A 22,727-nucleotide genomic window follows, 5' to 3' on the forward strand; every position below is an offset into this window, starting at 1 on the left:
ACCTAAATATTACCAGCAATCCAACCCAATAATCTCAACTCTCAAGTTCACAGCAAATGAACAAACAACATCCATTGATCCAAATTCTAAATCAGAGTATACAAACATCTCAGGTTCAAAAAATTCAGAATTGAATTCACAAAAACATCTCTCAAAATCATCTCTCAAACAACATCTCAAATTCAGAATTCAATTCACACTATTTCACAAAATCAGAATTCAGAATTCAATTATAACTATTTCACAAAATCAGAATTCAATTCACACTATCAGATTTCAACAAATTCAGAATTCAATTCACACTATCAGAATTCACAAAATCAATATTCAACCACAGTTTCATGACTTCATCATAGTTCAGTCAGTTCACACTTCACAGAGTTCAAATATCACTATCAGTTCATAACAGTTTCAGATACTCAGAGTTTCATCAAAATTCTTTGTTCACAGAATTCACAGAGCATCAGATTTCATCACAAAATCATGTTCATAACTAAATTAAAAAATAAAATTTACCTGGAAATGAGGACTTCAGTTCTTCAACGCTGCTGACGCTTCTCTGTTGCTTTCTCTCAAGAGGCAGACGCTGACGGCGAAGTGGCTGAGGGTGACGGTGCTGAGGGCGACGGTGCTGAGGGCGACGGTGTTGAGGGCGACGCTGCTGAGGGCGACGGTGCTGAGGGCGACGCTGCTGAGGACGACGGTGTTGAGGGCGACGCTGCTGAGGGCGACGCTGCTGAGGGCGACGCTGCTGAGCGCGCGCTGCTGAGGGCGACGCTGCTGACGGCGCGACGCTGCCGAGGGTGCGACGGAGGTGGGTTCGTTGAGGGCTTCAGGCGTTCTGTCTCTCCCAGTGGTGGCCGGTGGGTCGTGGTGGGTCGTGGCCTCGTGGCCTCGTCGGTGTTGTGCTGTGGGAGTGGGAGTGTGGGTCTGTGGAGGCTGGAGGCTGGAGGTTGGGCGAAGCTCGAACACGAAGTGACGAAGGAGAAAAGGGAAATTAGCAATTTAGGGTTCCCACACTGCAAAACGCTGCCGTTTTGCTGCCAGCTAAAAAAACCGGCCGGGTCCCGGTTCGGTTCGACCGACCGGTAACCGGCCGGTTCGTCGGTTCAATACCGGTTAACAAATTTTGCGGTTTTCTTTGTTGACCGAACCGCTTCATCGTCCGGTTCTCGGTTCGACCGGCGGTTCGAACCGGTTTTCAGAACATTGATTGTATAGTCTAAATAGCGTGTTCTTGTCCAAAAAAGGAACAAAAATTATCTCTTTTAACAATATCTTAAAGCTTTTAACTAAACCTATTTCACAAGGTTGTGAGAATCGGACTGGTTATTGAACCGGTCAAGTGACTAGTTTAAAGATTTAATGGTCCAACCGAAGTTTAATTGGGATTCAACCTGGTTTAATTAAAATATACAATAAAATTATAAAAAAATTCAATATATAATAACAAATTAACAATAAACTAAGTTTTCTTAATAGTTAACCAAACATTTGTTCCTTTCATAAGACCATCTTAATCTTAGATTCATTGAACAATACATTGCCATAGCAATTGATTGTTACAGCTTCCATATGCAGCAATCATGAGTTTTCTTAATAGCAGAAGATTTCTTAACCAAACATTTATTCCTTTCATAAGACCATATTAATCTTAGATTCATTGAACAATACATTGCCATGGCAATTGATCGTTACAGCTTCCATATGCAGCAATCATATGGAGGGAGAACCATTAAATAGAGGATGTCCCTGTCTCCAGTAGAACCGTATCAAATATTATCACAATTGTCATTTCTTTTAATCAACAGAGGCAGTAAGAATTAAAAAACAAATATATACAGTAGCAGAAACTCGAATTCAGTACTTCCACATATCAATAAAACCTCAGCAACAAGAAGAAATAAGAGATCAGAGCTCAATTTTGTTAGATGATGAAAAAACAGAGGAAGAAGAATTTAATCTAATCGCAGATCCAATTGCGATACCAAGTCGCAAAGTTAACACAATAACATGCAAGCAAAAGGATATGGCGATTGCGGTGAGGAACATGCAGCTGCGATGGCGCCTGGCGAAACGAGGCAGACGAAGGAGGAGATTGAGGGTGCTCCACCACCATCTCTAATCTTCAGTGGTGATGTCGCTAACGATGCTAGTAGCAGCTGATGAGCGGATAATTTGTATGCTTTTTGGCATTGTTTTTAGTATGTTTTTGGTACGATATAGTTAGTTTTTAGTATATTTTTATTAGTTTTTAGTTAAAATTCACTTTTCTGGACTTTACTATGAGTTTGTGTGTTTTTCTGTGATTTCAGGTATTTTCTGGCTGAAATTGAGGGACCTGAGCAAAAATCTGATTCAGAGACTAAAAAGGACTGCAGATGCTGTTGGATTCTGACCTCCCTGCACTCGAAGTGGATTTTCTGGAGCTACAGAAGCCCAATTGGCGCGCTCTCAACGGCGTTGGAAAGTAGACATCTTGGGCTTTCCAGCAATATATGATAGTCCATACTTTGCCCAAGATTTGATGGCCCAAACCGGTGTTCAAAGTCACCCTCAGAAATCCCAGCGTTAAACGCTGGAACTGGCACCAAAATGGGAGTTAAACGCCCAAACTGGCACTAAAGCTGGCGTTTAACTCCAAGAAGAGTCTCTACACGAAAAATGCTTCATTGCTCAGCCCAAGCACACACCAAGTGGGCCCGGAAGTGGATTTTTATGTCATTTACTCATCTCTGTACACCCTAGGCTACTAGTTCTCTATAAGTAGGACCTTTTACTATTGTATAATCAATCTTTTGATCTTTGGAACCTTTTTCTTTAGATCTTTTGATCACTTTGGGAGGCTGGCCATTCGGCCATGCCTAGACCTTGTTCTTATGTATTTTCAACGGTGGAGCTTCTACACACCATAGATTAAGGTGTGGAGCTCTGCTGTACCTCGAGTTTTAATGCAATTACTATTGTTCTTCCATTCAATTCCGCTTGTTCTTGTTCTAAGATATCACTTGTTCTTCAACTTGATGAATGTGATGATCCGTGACACTCATCATCATTCTCACCTATGAACATGTGACTGACAACCACCTCTGTTCTACCTTCGATTGGGTGAATATCTCTTGGATTCTTTAATCGGAATCTTCGTGGTATAGGCTAGAACTGATGGCGGCATTCAAGAGAATCCGGAAGGTCTAACCTTGTCTGTGGTATTCTGAGTAGGATTCAATGACTGAATGACTGTGACGTGCTTCAAACTCCTAGCAGGCGGGGCGTTAGTGACAGACGCAAAAGAATCGATGGATTCTATTCCGGCCTGACCGAGAACCGACAGCTGAATTCCGCGTGCTGTGACAGAGCATATGCAATCGTTTTCACTGAGAGGATGGGAGGTAGCCATTGACAACGGTGAAACCCTACACAAGCTTGCCATGGAAAGGAGTAAGAAGGATTGGATGAAGACAGTAGGAAATCAGAGAGACGGAAGGGAAGGCATCTTCATGCGCTTATCTGAAGTTCCTACCAATGAATTACATAAGTACCTCTATCTTTATCTTATTGTTATTTTCGTTCATCACCATATCCATATGAGTTTGCCTGACTAAGATTTACAAGATGACCATAGCTTGCTTCATACTAACAATCTCCATGGGATCGACCCTTACTCGCGTAAGGTTTATTACTTGGACGACCCAGTGCACTTGCTGGTTAGTTGTGCGAAGTTGTGTAATGCCATGGTATTGAGCTACCAAGTTTTTGGGGCTCATGACCGGGGATTATGAGAGCTGTGAAAAAGTATTGTTCACAATTTCGCGCACCAGCAGCATCACGGTCGACGCCTCTGCAGAAGGGAAAGGGAAGGCGGTTGCAGTAATGGAGATGAGCGACTCCACTAGATCTGATCTGCGATACCAGTGGTGCAGTACTCCGAAAATCGAGATGAGCAAACGGCAGCTACATCGTTGCAGAGAGGAAACAAGCGGACTTCTCTGGCGCGTGGGATTATGGAACCTATCTGGGAGAAGATTGCAGAAGAAGATGAAGCTGGTGTGGCGAAACTTGGAAGAGAAATTATGGTTGAGGTGTGGTGGCTGGTGAATGAGGGAACTGAGTTTCGCTGTTTGCATAAGGGGTAGGGTAATTGGGTTATCGGGTCAGCTTGTAAGTAGGTTAGGCTTGTTTTTTTTTTTGATCCATTGTAAAAAATCGTTAAAAACCCGGCCGGTTTGATCGGTTGACTGGTTTTTTCACCAATTTTTTGCAGACTGATTTTTGGGATCAACCAAACCGGCCTGGTAATCAGTTCCCAGTTAACCCGGTTGAATCGGCCGGTCCGATCCGATTTTCAGAACCATGCTATTTCATGAATTAAATTACCTAAACAAACATGATAGATTACTATCTTCCAACTACTATGTATCAATCATCGTGGCTCACCATAACTACAAGCACACCACGTGTCAAGCACTCTTTTACGTCACCTCATTTCAGTATGTACCGAAAAAAAAACTTTTAGCATAGTAGCACAACCCATATAGATATCTTGAAGCAAGAGGATCCGACAATAGTTGATTGATACAACAGAATTAGCTTAGAATTGTGGGCCAACACTGGTATGGCAGTCGAAGTTATAGTCATATGACAACAAATATATTGAGTGTCTTAGTGTTGTCCTGAAGAGTACACATAACCTACCGATAGCATCACTAAAGAAGTCAGCATATGGGCGTTTGGTAGGCTTTTTGTGAGAAAAGAAAAGGAAGCAGAGTTGCAACTCGGGACTGGGCAAGACTTTTGTCACACATTAGTTAAGGCAATTGAGAAGAACCTGCAGGTCTCAAGAAATATGCAAGTGAATCTATATGACAGAGGTAACTCTGAATTTATTGTGGATGAGATTACATCGACAGGAGGTAGAATTGCTTTGAGTAATTGTCGGATTTCACTATCAGGGCAAATTTGTGATTATAGTTACTTTCAAGCCCTTCATTATGCATGTTGTCACGTGCTTGCAGCCTGTTCATATTGTAGATTGGATTGGAGAACTTATATTGATGATGTGTATCGGGTCAACATCATGTTCAATGTTTACAAGATGGATTTTTCTCCATCGATTCATGATGGTTTGTTACTCCCATTCAAGGGTCCTCAAGTTATCCCTGATCTAGGCATGATGCGAGCTTCAATTGGTCGTCTTATAATAAATAGCATGAATGATGCTAACTAAGATTGCTTAAAACGATGTAGTTTGTGTAGGCTTCCTGGTCACACAAGGAGACAGCGTCCTCAGCGACAGGGTGCTTGGATTCTCACGAAGGGAGCGACATGTAGACCCAGTTTGGTGTATTATTTTTATGTTAGTTTTGTTTGTTAGTTTTCTTTAGTATTTCTGTTATGTTCTAGCAATTTGCACGATTTACATTCCTATTTTCGTGTTGCACTTTTTGTGTTATGTAACTTTCCTTTATCAGGGACATTATTTATGTTGTTAGTGACTTCATGATTTTTCTATGTTATTTTACTTAGTAACTTTGTGGTTTTCTAGTCGTTTTCTTTATTTACATATATAACTCAAGTCGAATTTAACTCAAAAGTACCATGCATATCGAAATAAAATACAATATGAAAGAACTGCAACATAATTCAAGAGTAACGAATGAATTACAATCTCACAATTAACAAAAATTAACATAAAATAAATAAAGACATGCAAGTATGATAAAGAAAAATAATAACTACAAATTATGGTTGAAACTAGATATAGAATTTCAAACTTCCATCATCTACAGTCAACTTGTCGAATTTATGCCGTGTAGTAATGACCCCAGAACCCTTCTCATTTGACGAGGGATGGAACCTATTCCACCTGAAGGATCCATGATGATAACCATTAAACTTAGGAAATAAAATACAATAAACTATTGCAAAATGAACCTCATTCTTAAAAACTACCCACCTTGATGCAAGCGGCCAAAGAATTGTGTCAAACCCTCTAGGACGGAATATAGAAAAGTGCCAAAAATACAAGGTTGTAGTAATGTTAGCAGCCCAAGTAAGTTTTTCACATTCCGTTTAGCAACTCTATAAATATCTGTACAATCAGGATAAAATGGCTGATTCGCAACTATATTTTCTAAGGTTGTCAAGGTCAATAACATAAGGCAACCACCTTAGATGAACTCTAACACTAGACTTGTCCTTGAAAAGTATCACAGGCAACATCATAATGTAACTCCGTGCATAACCCACATAGTATCCTCTATTGCATTAGGGGGCATGATCTTGAACTTGTTCTGGAACCATGCATATGATACTATAAACTCATCAATGCATTCATCCGGTGGCTGCTCAAAACAAATCTTGAAACCACACTTATGTTGGCTTTCCCCTTCTATCAATATTTTAAAGCCACTCAGACATCCACTAACTACATGTCCATCTATAGGATTATCGTGTAAGGTTATCGTGCACTCCTAAAAGAACATGTAAAACGTATATGTCTCGAATTGTCATCATTCTACAAATACACTAATTAATTAGTATCTCATCAAGTTTAAATCAATAATCATTTAGCCTGGCAACATAATATAACCTAACACTCTAAATAAGGCACAGTACGATCATCCATTATCATCTTCTATTACCTATAAATATTTCTTACACATCGAAAAAAAACAATGCATAATTAGAAACAAATAACATATAATAACATAAATTAAGGCAAATCTATAAACTAAATTATTAACATACAATAACTCAATTAGAAGCCTTCGTTATTATCCCTGATATTTAATGTGACATTCATAACATTAAACATATATCATATTCATGTAATCACAAAATTTTAAACCTATAATCTGACCAAAATACCAATCTCCGATCCAAAAGAAATAACTAATTTAATTTCATCATGAACAACCTCTAACAAAGAAAACGAAAAAGCCTTCATTATTATCCCTAATATTAAATGTCAAAGTCATAATTTAACAACTGTAACATATATCATATTCATGCAATCACAAAATTTTAAACCTATAATCCGAACAAAATACCAATCTCCAAAACAAATAACTAACTTAATTTCATTATGAACAATCTCTAACAAAAATAAAACACTACACATCAATTACCAAGCTGTGCTGTGAAAGTGAAAATGGAGGACTCAAAACAATGAGAATAAATCACGAATGGGTGTTGTGATTCTCTAGTTCACATAAATCGTCTCTCTCCTTTCAACTTTATGGGAACGAGTAAATTACACTTGAATCGTTCCAGATCTTTGTGATTTGAGCTTTAAAGCGTTATTTACTGCACCCCGCGATGATTTATACTCAACTTTGCACGCTCAACATCGTGGGACGAATTACATGCTTTTTGAAAATGAATTCCAAACTTAAATCGCCTTAGGGTGCCACTTTTTACTAATTAACATAAAGCTTAGTTAGCTAGGACAATTTATATAAATATAAGAAAAGGAGATTCACGTATCAGAAATTGATTTAGAAAATTCATGTAATATTATATCTCTTTTAGCGGAAACAAAACTAGGATTTTTTGATAACTTTGAGTACTATAAAAATAATTTGCACATATAATAATTTAACGACTTACATGAATATTAATTTAAAAAAAGCTCCTCATCATCACCCAATATATATTCGAACACTCATTATGTTTTTCTTAGTTCAATTGACAAAAATAAACTCTTAAAATTTATTTTTCGCAGTGGTAGAGCTTTTCAATGGCAATGGGGCCATGCCCTCCCACCCCAAAAATATATTCTAGCAAAATGAGAACTTTTTCAAAGGTGATGATAAGCTTATTTAGTTGCAATAATTTTTTTATGCAAAGTTAATTAGATGCACTTGATACTCACATAAGGCGAAAGCTAGTACACTCCAGATAAAGTAGGGAGTGCAGCACTCTTTAAAAGTTAACCTATTATTAAAAGTGATCAGGTAAATTAAATTTATTTATTATTGTTATTATTTTTTTGTTATGGGGTGAACAAACAAACCGACACTAACAAAAAAGCTAATTCACTCGTTTAACATAGGACTATCTTTACACCAAAAAAATACTCAGAAAAATTTAATCGAATTCCTCCGTTATTCTGTTATTGTTGATGTGATGTCTTCAAGCATTTTCATTGTTTTGTTTACTAGCAGGTGTTTTTACTATTGTTCTGTCTACCCACAGATTTTGACGCTCTTGAACCCACTCCATTCCACCTCTACCATAAATGGACCTTCAAAGCCGAAAAAATTGCTGCCATAGAAAAGGAAGACGCTGTCTGTCGCTGCTGCTAGTTGGCTAACTCCAAACTGATTCTGTAGAAGAACTGGTCTCCATGAAGGTGCTATGATTCTCAGACGATGACGCAGTCAAAGCACAAAATACATGACAGTTATAACAAGTCCATTATCTTTTATTTCAAATTATCCTCAACTTGTACGTAATAGAATGAAAAATTAAAATATAATTTTATTTAAACAATTATTTGTATTATTTTTATTAATTTATTCAAAAAATAATTAAGTTTTGAAACTAATTGGTATAAAATGTTACAGATATAAAACTAAGAAAAATTTTTATTTGTATAAGAATGAGCCTAATAAATAATTATTCTATTTAAATATAATTAAGAGTATTTCTTTCTTTGTCAACGAGTTATAATTCAAATGACATAATCTCTATATTCACCTAAAAGTTGGTAAAAAAATACTTCTTTTTTTATTAACTTTTTTAAATATTAATTATTTATTTTACATACTATATAGAAATAAATGAATATAATATTTATTGAGTAGACACAGTTACGTAGAAAAATTTTATTGTCATAGTATTTGAATCAAAGAAAAAAAATATTATTTAAAAAAAACTAACAATATATTTTTAATAATATTCTTAATACAAAATAATAAATTTTAAATATTTTTTAAATAATATATATTAACTAAAATAATATAATTATCCCAAATAATATATTATAAATATAGTAAAATGACATATTTCAATAAAAAAATTGTTAATAAAAAATTATATGAATTTTTGTTTCGCACAAAATAAAATTATTATATGTTTGTTTGCTTTTTATGTTATATATATGGTTTTTTTAATTAAATTAATATAATACAAAATCTTTTATTATTCTATTCATATTTAATGTTTTAATTTTGTTTCTCACAAAATAAAATTATATATATATATATAACACAAAAATTTTTTTCATTGTGTTTATATTTAATATTATAATTTTATTTCACATAAAACAAAATTTATTTAAATTTTAATATTATATACATAAAATATATATATAACACAATTTTTTATCATTGTGTTTATATTCAATATTATAATTTTATTTCACACAAAACAAAATTTATTTAAATTTTAATATTATTTAAATTTTTTTCTAGATTTAGTACATGAATTTTTAACTTATTTTTTATGTATTATTTATTTTAATTTTAAAGTCCAATAATTTTTTTTACAGACATGTTGTTTTTAATATTTATATGCTATTTTTTTATTTTAAATTTTAGCCCAATATCTGACACTTATAAAAAAATTCTAAAACTTGTAAAAAATGATTAACCTGATTAACAGGTTACCTTTTTAAATCCAGACCATTCAAATAAAATATAACAAATGAATAGTTTAGATTTAACGAATTTACAAGGTGTGCAGCACTCCATACTTAGCAAGGAGCGTTTAAGAATGAGCCCTCACATAACTCAATCACATAGTACTTTTTTATCATTTTTTTTGTCAGTGTACTTTTTTTTTATCTTAAATTCAACATAATAGCTTTGCTTTGAGTTGGATATTTTAGCATAATGGTTTTGGACTTTTGTTATTTGGCATGCATGTTATAGCAGTGGACATTGATTAATTGCTTAATTTTTTTCTCAATTCAATTTAATGTTATTTTATGTTTTATTAATTTTAAATTAATTTTTTAGATACAAAATTAAGATATTTAATAAGTATTGATGTTATTATATTTAAAGTTTTAATCTTTTAAGTTTTAAACAATTATATTTTCATGTATCATCTTTGAAAAATTAGATAATCTTTTATCCATTTAATTAATATTCTTTTATATTTTATTAGTTCTTTAATGTAATTTTTTACTAGTAAAAAAATTCAAATATTAAATAAGTATACATTATATTTTTTTTATATTTATTATAGTAATATATATATATATATATATATATATATATTCTAAACTTTCTACAGCTATAATGATAAAAGAAAATAAAAAAATTAACTTTTTTTAAGAGAAAGACTAATGTTCCAGAAAAAAAAGTATATTTTCTACGATGTCAACATCTATTGATAGTTTTACTATTTTAAAGAATCATAAAAAAATGATCTAATACAACTTTTAAAAGTTCAAAAGATCACATCGAATAAGTTTGATTTTAATTTTTTAGAACCAGATCTTAAAAATAATTTTAAAGCAATATCACCCAAATAAAAAAAAATAAAGTTAAAAGATCTTATCTATATGAAAAGCATTTAAATAGTTATTCCCTTCTTTATTTAGTACAAAGTAGTTGTATTAAGTTTTTGTTTTGAAGTCTTGAAGTCTGAGCACAAAGTCTCAGTCTTACTATATATAGGTTTAGCTCATGAGTAAAAGTTAAGTATATGATGTACAATTATAACATAAACTTGTTAATACAATTTTACTTACTCAAATTCTTTCTTTGTTTTCTATAGTTTATTTTTGTTTTCTTTCTTCTTCTTCTTAATAATTTGTAATTCAAGAAACTTCACATGGTATCACAAGCTTGAGATCTTTGGTACCTTTTTCAATGGCGTTTATCATTGCTGACTCCAAACCTCTTCTCTACCCAATTCCAGATAAATTGACTAAAGATAACTTTGTTACATGGTAGCAACAAGCCTTTTTTGTAATTCTTAGTCAGAATCTCCAAGATCATATTCAACTTGCTACACAACCACCTCAATTTGCAACAGATGCTGATCAAGTTACAGGCACAGTTTTCAAAACATACACAGATTAGAATCTTTAGGATTACAATTTGGGTTCATGGCTTTTAGAATCTATGAATGTTTCTTTAAAAATAGTATGGTACATTATAAGTCAGCCTTTGAAATTGGGAGAAATTACAGCAAGCTCATTTTGCTTCTTCTACTAAAATCAAGTCCAAGCAGTTCAAGCCTTAACTCAAGAACATCAAGAAGATTGTGGACTCATTAGTAGCTATTGGTGCTCTAATCTCTACTGATGATCATATAGAAGCTTTGTGTGATGAACTCATTGAAGAATTAAAATCTGACATGTATACCATTGGAGAAGTAGAAGCTCTGATCTTCTCATTTCTCATGATGATATTGGACAAGTTCAAGCACAATTCTGCTACTACAGCTCAAGTTAATCTTCCTCAATCATTTGCATAAGTTCCAAATGCCTTTGATAGAGGAAATTTTGCTGGTAGGAGAGGAAGAGAAGGAAGTTGAAGTTCTTCTCACTTAGGGAATCATCCTTTTTGTAAATTGCCTGGCAAACTAGGCCACATAGTATTGCAGTGTTTTCATGGTCCTTCCTCTTCCTCACAACCCTCATTCTTCTTCAAAACCAGATCATCCATCATCTCAGAAGCATAATGGTTTTCTAATTTAGGTGCCTCACACCATTTAACTAATGATCCATCAAATCTTTACTCCTCTACTAATTATAATGGTCTTGATAAACTATATGTTGCCGATTTCACAAGTCTTTAAATTTCAAAAATTGACATGACATATCTGACAAACTCTCATACAAATAATGTGTTTCATATTTCAAAGATCACCAAGAATTTAATTAATGTGTCTCAATTTTGTTTGGATAATAATGTTTATTTTGAGTTTCACCCTTTTAATTGTCTTGTGAAATCACAGGTTACCCAAGAGATCCTTCTACAGGGATATTTTAGGAATGACCTATATTAGTTTCAAGACCTTTTTTTACATAAATTTGCTAAAAACATCTTTGCTTATCGTGCTTCTCTCACTCATTGTACTTCTTCTAATAAAATCTGGCATCAAAGGTCTGGCTATCCATCAAATGCCATTGTTAAAGCTGTGATACAATATGGTAATGTTCCTACCAATTCCAATAAAATTGAACCTTTCTTTTGTGTTGATTATTGGCTTGCTAAAATGCACACATTACCATTTTCTGATTCTACTACTAAATATCACTCTCTTCTTGAATTAGTATATGTGAATGTGTGAGGTCATACAAATATTATATTAGTTTTGTAGATGCATTTACTCGTTTTACATGCTTATATTTGCTGCAATCTAGAGCTCAAGTCCTTCAAGTTCTAGTTTAATTTAAGAACCTTTTTGAAAAACAAATAGGTTGTTCTCTTAAAGCTTTGCAAACTGACAATGTCAAAGAATTTTTCTCTACTATCTTTAAGTCTTTTTTGTAGGACAATAAAATTCTTCATAGACCTTCTTACCCCTATACTTTCTGTTAATGAACCTTAAGGCACTATGCCAATTTTAGAAATAGAAATTTAGCTACTAAGAACGAATTCATCTTCACATGATTCTACAACAGTTACCTTGAATCAACACCCTATGATAACAAGATTCAAAGCTGGCATTCACAAGCCTAAAGCTCTTCTTGCTGTCTCTCCTGAACTTCATCTTTTGTACAGAATGTTCCTTCTTCCACAAAACAAGCTTTCACATGTCCTTATTGGATCGATGAATATAAATCCCTTCTAAGAAACAACACTTGGACCCTCACTACACCACCTCCAAACTCTACAATCATTTCTTGTCGATGGGTTTGTGCTATAAAATGAGCTCCAGACAATTCAGTTTTGAAGTCTCAGGCCAGACTTGCGGCCAAGGCTGTCATCAGTAGTGTGGAGTCGATTTTGATAAGATTTTTATTCCTATCATCAAACCTCCAACTTTGTTGTCACGATCATAGTTGTAAGAACCGAATTGGTGATTGAGCCGATTAAATTACTGGTTTATTAGTTTAATCGATAAATTACTAGTTAAATCAATAGAATCGATCTTACGTAAATAAAAAATGAAAAAGTATAGATAGACAATGAAAATACTAAACAATATGAATAATAGATACATCAGATGTTCAATTCACTAGGTGTGCTGGTTATCCTAATATTAAGATTTAGGTAGATAATTTGGAAATGTAATGTGTTTTTACTTTATTCGGCCAATTTTAGAGCAATTGTTCATATTGTTTACAAAAGTCATTGTCTATCTAGTAAAGTCTATAAAAAATATAAAATAATCAAAAGTTTACAATTAAAATTTGAAATAAATATTTTCACTAATATTTTAAAAACAATCAAGTTTCAACAAATTATATTTAACAAGTTATAATCCAATTATTATTAAATAAATATATAAAATTTTAGTATTTATTCATAATAAATATTTTTTAATTTTATTTTTATACTAAAATAACTATTTTTTATTTCAATAAGTAATTAATTAGTTTATATTTATTATATTATTTTTATTAAAAAATAATATGTAATAAATATCATATAATCATATATAAAAAGAATAATGATATTGTAATTAATAAAAATATTTGATATTTTTATTTATATATTTTTAATAACATTTATATTAATAATTATGAATAATAAAAAATATAATTAATTTAAATATAAGTGAATATAAAATTAAAATAATATTAACAAAATTATGGTATATTTTTATTATATAATTAATAATTAACATATAAAATAACAAGGGATAACATAGTTTAGTGACAAGGAAGCATGCAAAAACAAGAGGACCTAGGTCTAAATTACATTTTCAACAATTTTAAAATTTTTTTTAGAATAGTTTGGTTGGAACAATTTTTATTAGTTTTTACTAATTTTAACTAGTTCTTGTCGATTTTGAACGATTCTCACCGATTTTAATCTTTAAACAGTTATATTATTGGACCGGATCGGTTGAAAATTCGATTCATCAGTTTTTCGATCAAACTGGCCAATCCGATCCAATTCTTATAACACTGATCATGATTGCTCTATTAAAAGGATGGTGTTTAAGTCCTTCAACTACGCCTTTCTAAACGGAGACTTAACTAAAATAGAGTACATGTAGCAACCTTGGGGATTTAAATCAGCAAATTCTTCACTTGTTACACCAAACTCAAAACTACTCTCTCTCAATTTGGCTTTCAACCTACTTTAGCTGATCCTTCTTTGTTCACAAGATTTACTCATTCCTCTATTGTGTTTATGTTAGCCTATGTTGATGGCGTAGTTATTACATGAAGTAATACTTAGGAAGTTAATCAATTAATTTTCAATCTTAATTCTTTATTCTCTTAGAAAGATTTAGGCACTCTACATAGATCTTGGTTTAGAAATTAATGAGCTCCCTGACTCTGAGTTACATATTTCTCAATATATGTGAAGAACCATCTTAATAGGGCTGGCATGCTACAATTGAAACCTATGCCAACACCTATGCTGTCCACATTAAAGCTAACCTCTTCTGATTTAGATTTGTTTGAAGATGCTACTTTTATCACTATAGGAAAGGGACTCTAATATGCTACTTTAACCCGTTACACAAACCTCTTCAACAGCATTGGCTAGCTGTCAAGCGAATTCAAAGATATCTCTCAGGTGCAATTTCTTAAGGTCTTTATTTAACAGAGTCTTGACTTTAGAATCCTTGCCTTTGCAGATTCTGATTTGGCAAATAACCTTGATGATCGAAGATCAACAAGCAGCTACTACATGTTCTTAGGCTTTAATCCAGTAATTTGGTTTAGTAAAATCAAGCTTCAGTGAATAGTTCTCCAATTTCGATGTTTGGAAAATGCATCAGCAAATGTTGTTTGGCTTAAGAATCATCTAAAAGAGAAACTGAAAGTAATAGAAAATTAAGAGTCTCATAAAGGTAGTTGTAGTGGTTAATTTTCTATTTTGATGCTTTGAAGTCTTAGTACAAACTCTCAGCCTTATTATATATAGGTTTTAACTTGTGAGTGAAAATTAAGTATTTGATGTACAATTATCGCATAAAATTTTCAATATAATTTCACTAATTTATTCCTGCTCTTCTCTCTATAATTCAATTTTATTTTCTATCTTCTTCTTGAATAACTTGTAATTCAAGAAACTTCACACAGTATTAAGAAATATCACACAAAACTTATTCTTATACTTGGGCTTAATCTAGAGTCTGGTTGTCACATTTATTTCAATGTGCTCTCTTGTGTTTCATTATGTTTTTTTGCTGATTCTATTGGCACAACTCTTCTAAGAGTTTGTGTCGGTATAGTTTCATTTTTTTTAGGCATTAATCTTGTTGTTCATACAAAAAAAAAGTTCGAAAAGTATTTTTAAGTCACACTAACATTTTGTCTTATAATTTTTATAATAGATGTTATTTAATATTAATATTTTTTAAGATAAAAATTTAAGTGCAGTCAATTTTATTAAAGTTGATGGTCAAAAACAGTTAAATGATTTGACTAAATTTTTATCTATCAATACTCAGTTATCAACTTCACGTAAAATTAACTGCAGTTGAATTTTTATTTTTTTATAATCAATACGTCTTTTTTATGTTTTGGAAGTTATAAAATAATTTAAGCTTATAATTAATTAATAATAATTGTATTTTCATATAAATAGTAATATTGAGAATTTTAAAAGCATTTGTTCTCGTATTTTATGATTCTCTTATTTTATTTACCATTAAAAAAAGAAGAAGAAAAAAAAAACAGAAAGCCAACGTTGTTTCTGCATTTTCTCTATTTTTAGCTCAGTATTTTTTGGTTGTCCATGTGCGTGCATTCGCTTCCTCGAACGAAACCCTTGTTTTCTGACCTGCTTCTTCTCATTATTATTCTTCTTCTTCCTGTAGCCAAAACGACGCCGTCCCGCTTGGTTCTGCAGACAAACCCTAAAGATTTGAAAACCAGAGAGAGAGAGAGAAATTGGCATTTGGCATTGATGGATTGGTGAGTTGAATCGAACAAGAAGATCTAAGTGAGAGTGATCGGTTTGACGCGGTGATGGGTGCTGCGGGTTCCAAGCTCGAGAAGGCTCTCGGTGACCAATTCCCTGAAGGTGAACGTTACTTCGGCCTCGAGAATTTCGGCAACACTTGTTACTGCAACAGCGTTTTGCAGGTCATGAATCCGATTAATTTTCTTCTGTTTGTTCCTTTACTCTATGTTTTGGTTTATCACGTTGGAATTCCATCTTACACATGAAAAGCACGATTTTTTCTATCCAGGGAGGTTGATTTTGGCTTCTTTGTTATCTATAGACATTTTGATTCTTCAATGTTCATTAGTGCATATAGATTGTTATAATAGATTGTGAGAGGTTATCGATTAAGGGAATCGGATCCAGGAGAATGTGTTATTTTTGGTTCAGTTTGATTGAATTTTACCAACGAACAAAAAAGATGTGCATTGACATAAAAGATTAAAACTTTTACTTGTTCATTGGGAGAGGTTATTACTTTTAAAAGGAAATGCAGAGAATCTAATTGAAAGAGAGATAGGGAGATGTTTGAGGTTTGTCATATATCACTGCATTGGAAGTAAAAATTTATGAATTGATGGGAAGAATTCAAGTGACTCTCCATTAATTAAGCAAATGCTTTATATACAAGGTGTTTTCACAGTCTGGAATTTGAGGAATATAACTGACTATCGAACTAACTAACTTTAATGGTTTTTCAAATACTAACAAACTATCAAAAATACAAGCTTAGTTCCTTGGACTTGTTGAATTTAAGCAGTCCTCTTTTATGGATGCGGAAAAATTGATTTGTCGAAGTTTCTTTTTCTGATGTTTATTATATCCAATGTTAGCTATTTGGTTTGCCAATTTGAATTGTCTGCATCCGAGTGAGGTACGGTGGCTTAATAGCGAAGCTAATTAACTGTTCTGACTATTTGAAAGGGTACAGTAGCATAATGCCAGCTCATAGGGCTTTCAGAATAGCCAGGCAGAGATCACTTGGTTTATCTGAACTTTTGGCTTGGTGTAGAGTTATTTTAAACCTAAAAGAATGTTGTTTGGATACTCAATATCTGTTGAGGATTCCCATTTAGATTCCTTCTAATATTTTCTTTAGGTTCTTTGCTGATAAAGTGTACCTCCTTTATACAGGCACTGTACTTCTGTGTCCCATTTCGTGAACAATTGTTAGATTATTATGCAAATAACAAAAGCATGGCAGATGCAGAGGAAAATCTTTTAACTTGCCTAGCTGACTTATTTTCACAGGTAATGACTTAATGAGCGTAGAAAATTCTTGGTCTTCTTGAATGAAACCACTATATTGATTGACTTGAGCATGATTTAGCATCAGAGTTCTTTTCACTGATTTTAAGAAAGGAACACATGTTGGGGTTACTTGAGTATCATTTGCAATAGCAACCTTATACTCCATCAGCATCAACTATTTCTAGGGCCCTCTGTCATACTATAAAGAAATTCATAATTCATATTCTTAGTAGTTAGAATAAAACTTGAACACCAGGAATTCATATATAGATTTTTCTTATTTTTGTCTATATGTCGAGGAACAAAAAAAAGCTCCCTGCACACCAAAATAGCCACCAAATATGTGTATATTTACATGTGTTGTTTTATACATTTCAATGCATTTTTCATATTTCAACATGTATTCTATACAGGATGGCTGAATGGTGACTGAATTTTTGTGTACATATAGCATGATTGATCTAGAAAATATGCGGTTTTGACCTAGAGAGCTGCATGCATCCCGTTCAGTTGTTCCTTATAAAGAACATTGTGTCTATCTGCAGATCTAGTAAAGTTGATTAAGAAATGACCTATGTTTAATTTGTATCCCTAGTTTAACATTTATTTTTCTTTGTTAGCCATTGCCATTGGCTGTTTTTCTTCTGAGATATGAGAGATTGGCAGAGGGTTTGCTTCAATGTATTTATGGTGTACATTCTTTAGTAAATATGTTTTTGTTTATCTCTACATTTTGTTCATTTCTATTGATATGTAAGGAATTGGTAGATGTGATTGCATGCATGTCTAGGTGTGTTTTGTTGTATGCTTCAGTATATAAGCCCTGTGCCTGTGAAATGGAAAATTGCTTGAATGCACTTGTCTGCTTCATTTTCACTTAACATACAATTCTTTTGCTGTAGATAAGTTCCCAAAAGAAGAAAACTGGTGTGATTGCTCCCAAAAGATTTGTACAGAGGTTGAAAAAACAAAATGAACTCTTCCGCAGCTATATGCACCAGGTATGTGTTTAGACGGTCAAGAATGAACCAGAAGTCAAAGGATGATTAATCTAGAGATATATATATGTGACTGTAAGAAAATGGAATGTCATTTTGTGGATACAGGATTTTTGGCTTTTATATTTAAGGAAGATGCATGCATATTGTGTTCATTTTGTAAATGTCCCTCTTTAGTTGCTTCTGATTAGTTAATCTTAGTAAAGGATGCTGTAATCTCTGTACTCTTTATTATAGTTCTCTAGATATATCACTAGTTAGATCTGGGTTACCCTTGCTAGTCACTTTGTCATTCTTGACAGTAAAATGATTTAGAGTTATAGTTAAACATGAAAGCAACATGTTGAACAGGGAATTCTTTTGAACTATATCATAAGATGATGACCTGTTAAAATGATCACGGCCAGATTTATTTTCCCTCTGTAGAAAAGTAGATAAACATGAAGATCTGTAGCTGAATTGATACATGTTCATGTTTCTATTGGTTAGTATATAGGTTTTGAGAAACGTAATAATTTCAAATCTATATATGGCAGCTAGGCTGCATAATGGCAATTTGATAAGTTCAAACAAGGTTGTGTGCCTCAATTTGTTTATAGACATCTCCTTCCTAATCTTAGTTCTCTACAAGAGCATGGCATTCTTTATTTATCAAATGTGATGTTATTTCTCTACTAGACTCAATATTCTGTTTGTTGCATGATGTTTCATATTTGTCCTATTCTCTAGGGAAAGTAATTTTAAAGCAGTACTATCATTGTGACTTTATCATTTTGGTAGGATGCCCATGAATTCTTGAACTTTTTGTTGAATGAACTTGTCGACATTTTGGAGAAAGAGGCCCAGTCTGCAAAAGATGATCAAGATCCATTACCGCCTTCTGAAAAGGTTGCAAATGGGCCTATAGCTGGTCCAGTTAATGGCGCCAAGAAAGAGCCTTTAGTTACTTGGGTTCATAAAAACTTTCAGGTGACCTTGATCTGCCCATTTAATGTTTTCGTTTATTCATGTTGCTTGCTCCAGCAGTGAAAATTATCGTAAATTTGTCTGCAGGGAATACTCACCAATGAGACAAGGTGCCTACAATGCGAAACAGTGACTGCTAGGGATGAAACCTTTTTTGACTTGAGCCTCGACATTGAACAGAACAGTTCAATTACAAGCTGTTTGAAAAACTTCAGTTCAACAGAGACATTAAATGCCGAAGATAAATTTTTTTGTGACAAATGCTGCAGGTATATAGCTTTTTATGGCACAGATTGAGTTTAGTATTATTAGAAGAGCATACATGTTATTTGTGTGTGTGTGAAAACAGTAGCTGATATTTTTTGTGTGTGAACTCTTCTGAAGGTAAATTGGGAGTTCAACCATTTCCATTTGAGTGCATTGCTGAGTCATGCTACTTCTTGTTTGACTCAAATTTTTCTGTGTAGAGAGTTGTTTAAACGGCTTAATTTGTTTGGCTCCTTTTGCTAGAAAATAAGTTGGTATCTGTTTTTTACCTATACTATAAAGTATCCTGGTTTGGGATATATGGTTGTGATCTAACATTATGAGAGAAAAATCAAAGTACCAAACCAAGACAAGTTCACATTCCTTTGAAAATAGACATTTATCTTATTTGTTATCTGAAAGGTCATTGATGGCTGACATTATAAAGTGTGTAAAATGTAAACATTATCTGCTTTAATTTCGTGTCCTTTTACTGTTCTGGTAATGAAGTTGCAATTTTTCTTTTGTCATGTTAGTTTGCAAGAAGCTCAGAAGAGGATGAAGATAAAGAAACCACCTCAAATCTTGGTCATCCATCTAAAACGGTTTAAGTATATTGAACAGCTTGGCCGCTACAAGAAGTTATCTTACCGGGTTGTCTTCCCCCTTGAGCTGAAGCTGAGTGATACCGTTGAAGATGCAGACATTGAGTATTCTCTGTTTGCAGTAGTTGTCCATGTTGGTAGTGGCCCTAACCATGGCCATTATGTTAGCCTTGTGAAAAGCCATAACCACTGGTTATTTTTTGACGACGAAAATGTTGAGATGATAGATGAGTCAGCCGTTCAGACATTCTTTGGGTCATCACAGGAATATTCCAGTAATACAGACCATGGTTACATTTTGTTCTACGAGAGCATAGCCTCTGGTCACAAGAGTTAGATGGAGGAGTTTTTTTAGATACCTGAATCATTTGAACTTGTCTCTTTTTCCTCTGTCTTCTGTTTATTGTTAATTAATTTTCTTTTTTCTTTTTTCTTTTTTTTTAAACCATTTTCCCATTCAACCTGTTTGAGGAGTTGTTATTCATCCTCGATAGGATAAGGGTTGTGAAAATGTATACTTAAATTGATGGAATGTACAGTGGATAGTGGAAGCATGGTTTTTTTTCCCCTTCCCACAATAAGAGCAGATAGAGCAGTATATATATGGCAAGAGAGTATTTCACGGACCATGTATTCATGGTATCAAATGTTTAATCGAACATTAGATACACAATTCACAAATCAATGGCAATTTCAACTCATGGTAATTTTTCTGTATTACAATGGTTTGCTAGGGTTTTGTCTCATCAATAAAATCTATCTACCCGGTAATTGCTATCTAGCGACTACAATGCAGTTATGCAGGGATAATAGCTTTATAAGTTTATCCAAAATAAATCGATGCAGGGCTTCAGCTCCATCTCCACTTGGCATCACTTCTCAATTTTAATGCGAAATTATTGAAGCAACTAAAACCAAAACTTACCTATAGATTAAAAATTTATAAGAGGGTATTTAGGAACTTCACAAATGAGTTAGATTACTTTTATCAAGATTGCTACTCATCTTTTAAAATTTAAATACTATTCTTCACCCACTCAGCCTTTAAATCTAACATTTTATTATTTTATTTTTTAATTAATCATATTTTTTATTTTTAAGAAACTACTACTATTTTTATTTAATTTAAATTTTATAATCATTATACTTAGCACTATAAAAATAGTAACCACCTCTAATTCAAATTTTGTTTGGAGAAGGTGAATATTAAAAAAGAGATAGCGATAGCAGTGGATAATAATAATATCGTGGGATGGACTGAAGGAAGATATCAAGCTGGTTGGAGAGATGCATTTTCGAAAGGTAGGAGTATATTATTGATAATTTCCCTTGTTTGTGTGCATTAGGAACTTATCTATGTTGTTGTTTTACATTAGCTGTTTTTCGAATCGTTTCATAATATATCTAAAATAATAAAATAATATAGAAAATATTTTTAATACACATCTAAAATTCATTTAAATATGTGCTTATATTTTTTTAATATAAATAATTTTTATAATAAGATAACACATAAAATATATTTGGTACACATCTAAAATTCGTTTAAATTTGTATTTATATTTTTCTTAACATAAATAATTTTTTAACACATCTAAAGTTATAAGATTGCTCATTAAATAATTTTTTAACACATCCGAAATTCATCTAAAAATAATTGTATTTATTACTCTTGTTATATAATCATATACCACACCTAGAACCGTAAAAAATGAGTATTATTTTAATTTTAATTTGGTTAGAATTTAATTTTAGTTTGTTATTTTTGTTTTATTAGGTTTAAATTTAAATATTCTAAATTCAAGAAGATATGATTTTGAAGTTTAAATATATGAGAGAGAATTGAGACATAATATCTAAAAATAATTATTATAATTATTTTGTTAAATTTTTATAGATAAATAGCTGATTAAAAGATAAATTTTAATAGATACCTAGTTGCACTACACTTTTATTTAAACCAAAAAGAACAAAAATTAGGTTTTCTTTTTAATAAAAATAATTTCATAGTTTGTTTTGTTTTAACTTTTTTAAGTTAATTTTTATCAATTATATCAGGTGTGTATCAGTTATCAATATAAAAGATATATTGAAATAAAATTATTTTTAAAGTTTTTCCTACTATATTTTATCTTTATATATTACATCCACCAAATGTACATCATCAATCACCAAACACCAAGAACGGCGGAATGAAATGAGCCTAATGGATATTCCCAAGAGTTAAGCCTCAAAGTAATCCCTGAACTTGAACTCGAGCTTCGAAGTGATCCCTAAAATTAATAATTCCTCAAATTCATTTCCGAAATTGCACTCTGGGACTCATAGTAGTCCCTGAGACATTTTCCGTTCATCAGAACCTTAAAACGACGTCATTTTAAACCAAAAAAAAAAAAGGTGTAGCATAGACCCCCAATTCGAACCAAAAAAAAAAGAAAAAAGAATAAAAGAAAGTGTAGCGTAGAACCACCCCCTCCCAATTCCCAATCTGTTCCATCCCATCCCCATCCCAAGCCGTCCCCTTCCCCTTCCCCATCTCCTTCTCTTTCATCCCCATCCCCAACCTTCCCCTTCCCCTTCCCTTTATCCTTCTCCATCCCCATCCCCATCCTCTTTTCCTTCTC

General features: G+C 32.7%; 1 protein-coding gene across 1 annotated transcript; it reads left to right on the plus strand.

Moving 5' to 3' along the window:
• Nucleotides 1-15,699: 15,699 nt before the first annotated feature.
• On the plus strand, nt 15,700-20,732 carry LOC112715171 (ubiquitin carboxyl-terminal hydrolase 4). The gene is made up of 6 exons (XM_025766940.3): nt 15,700-16,177; nt 17,172-17,288; nt 18,191-18,289; nt 19,067-19,255; nt 19,340-19,521; nt 20,035-20,732. Exons 1-6 carry the CDS (start codon nt 16,061-16,063, stop codon nt 20,438-20,440), a joined length of 1,110 nt encoding a protein of 369 aa, XP_025622725.1. The 5' UTR covers nt 15,700-16,060; the 3' UTR covers nt 20,441-20,732.
• Nucleotides 20,733-22,727: the final 1,995 nt, after the last annotated feature.

The sequence above is a fragment of the Arachis hypogaea genome, chromosome 10 (assembly GCF_003086295.3).
Source record: "Arachis hypogaea cultivar Tifrunner chromosome 10, arahy.Tifrunner.gnm2.J5K5, whole genome shotgun sequence".
Lineage (NCBI taxonomy): Eukaryota > Viridiplantae > Streptophyta > Magnoliopsida > Fabales > Fabaceae > Arachis > Arachis hypogaea.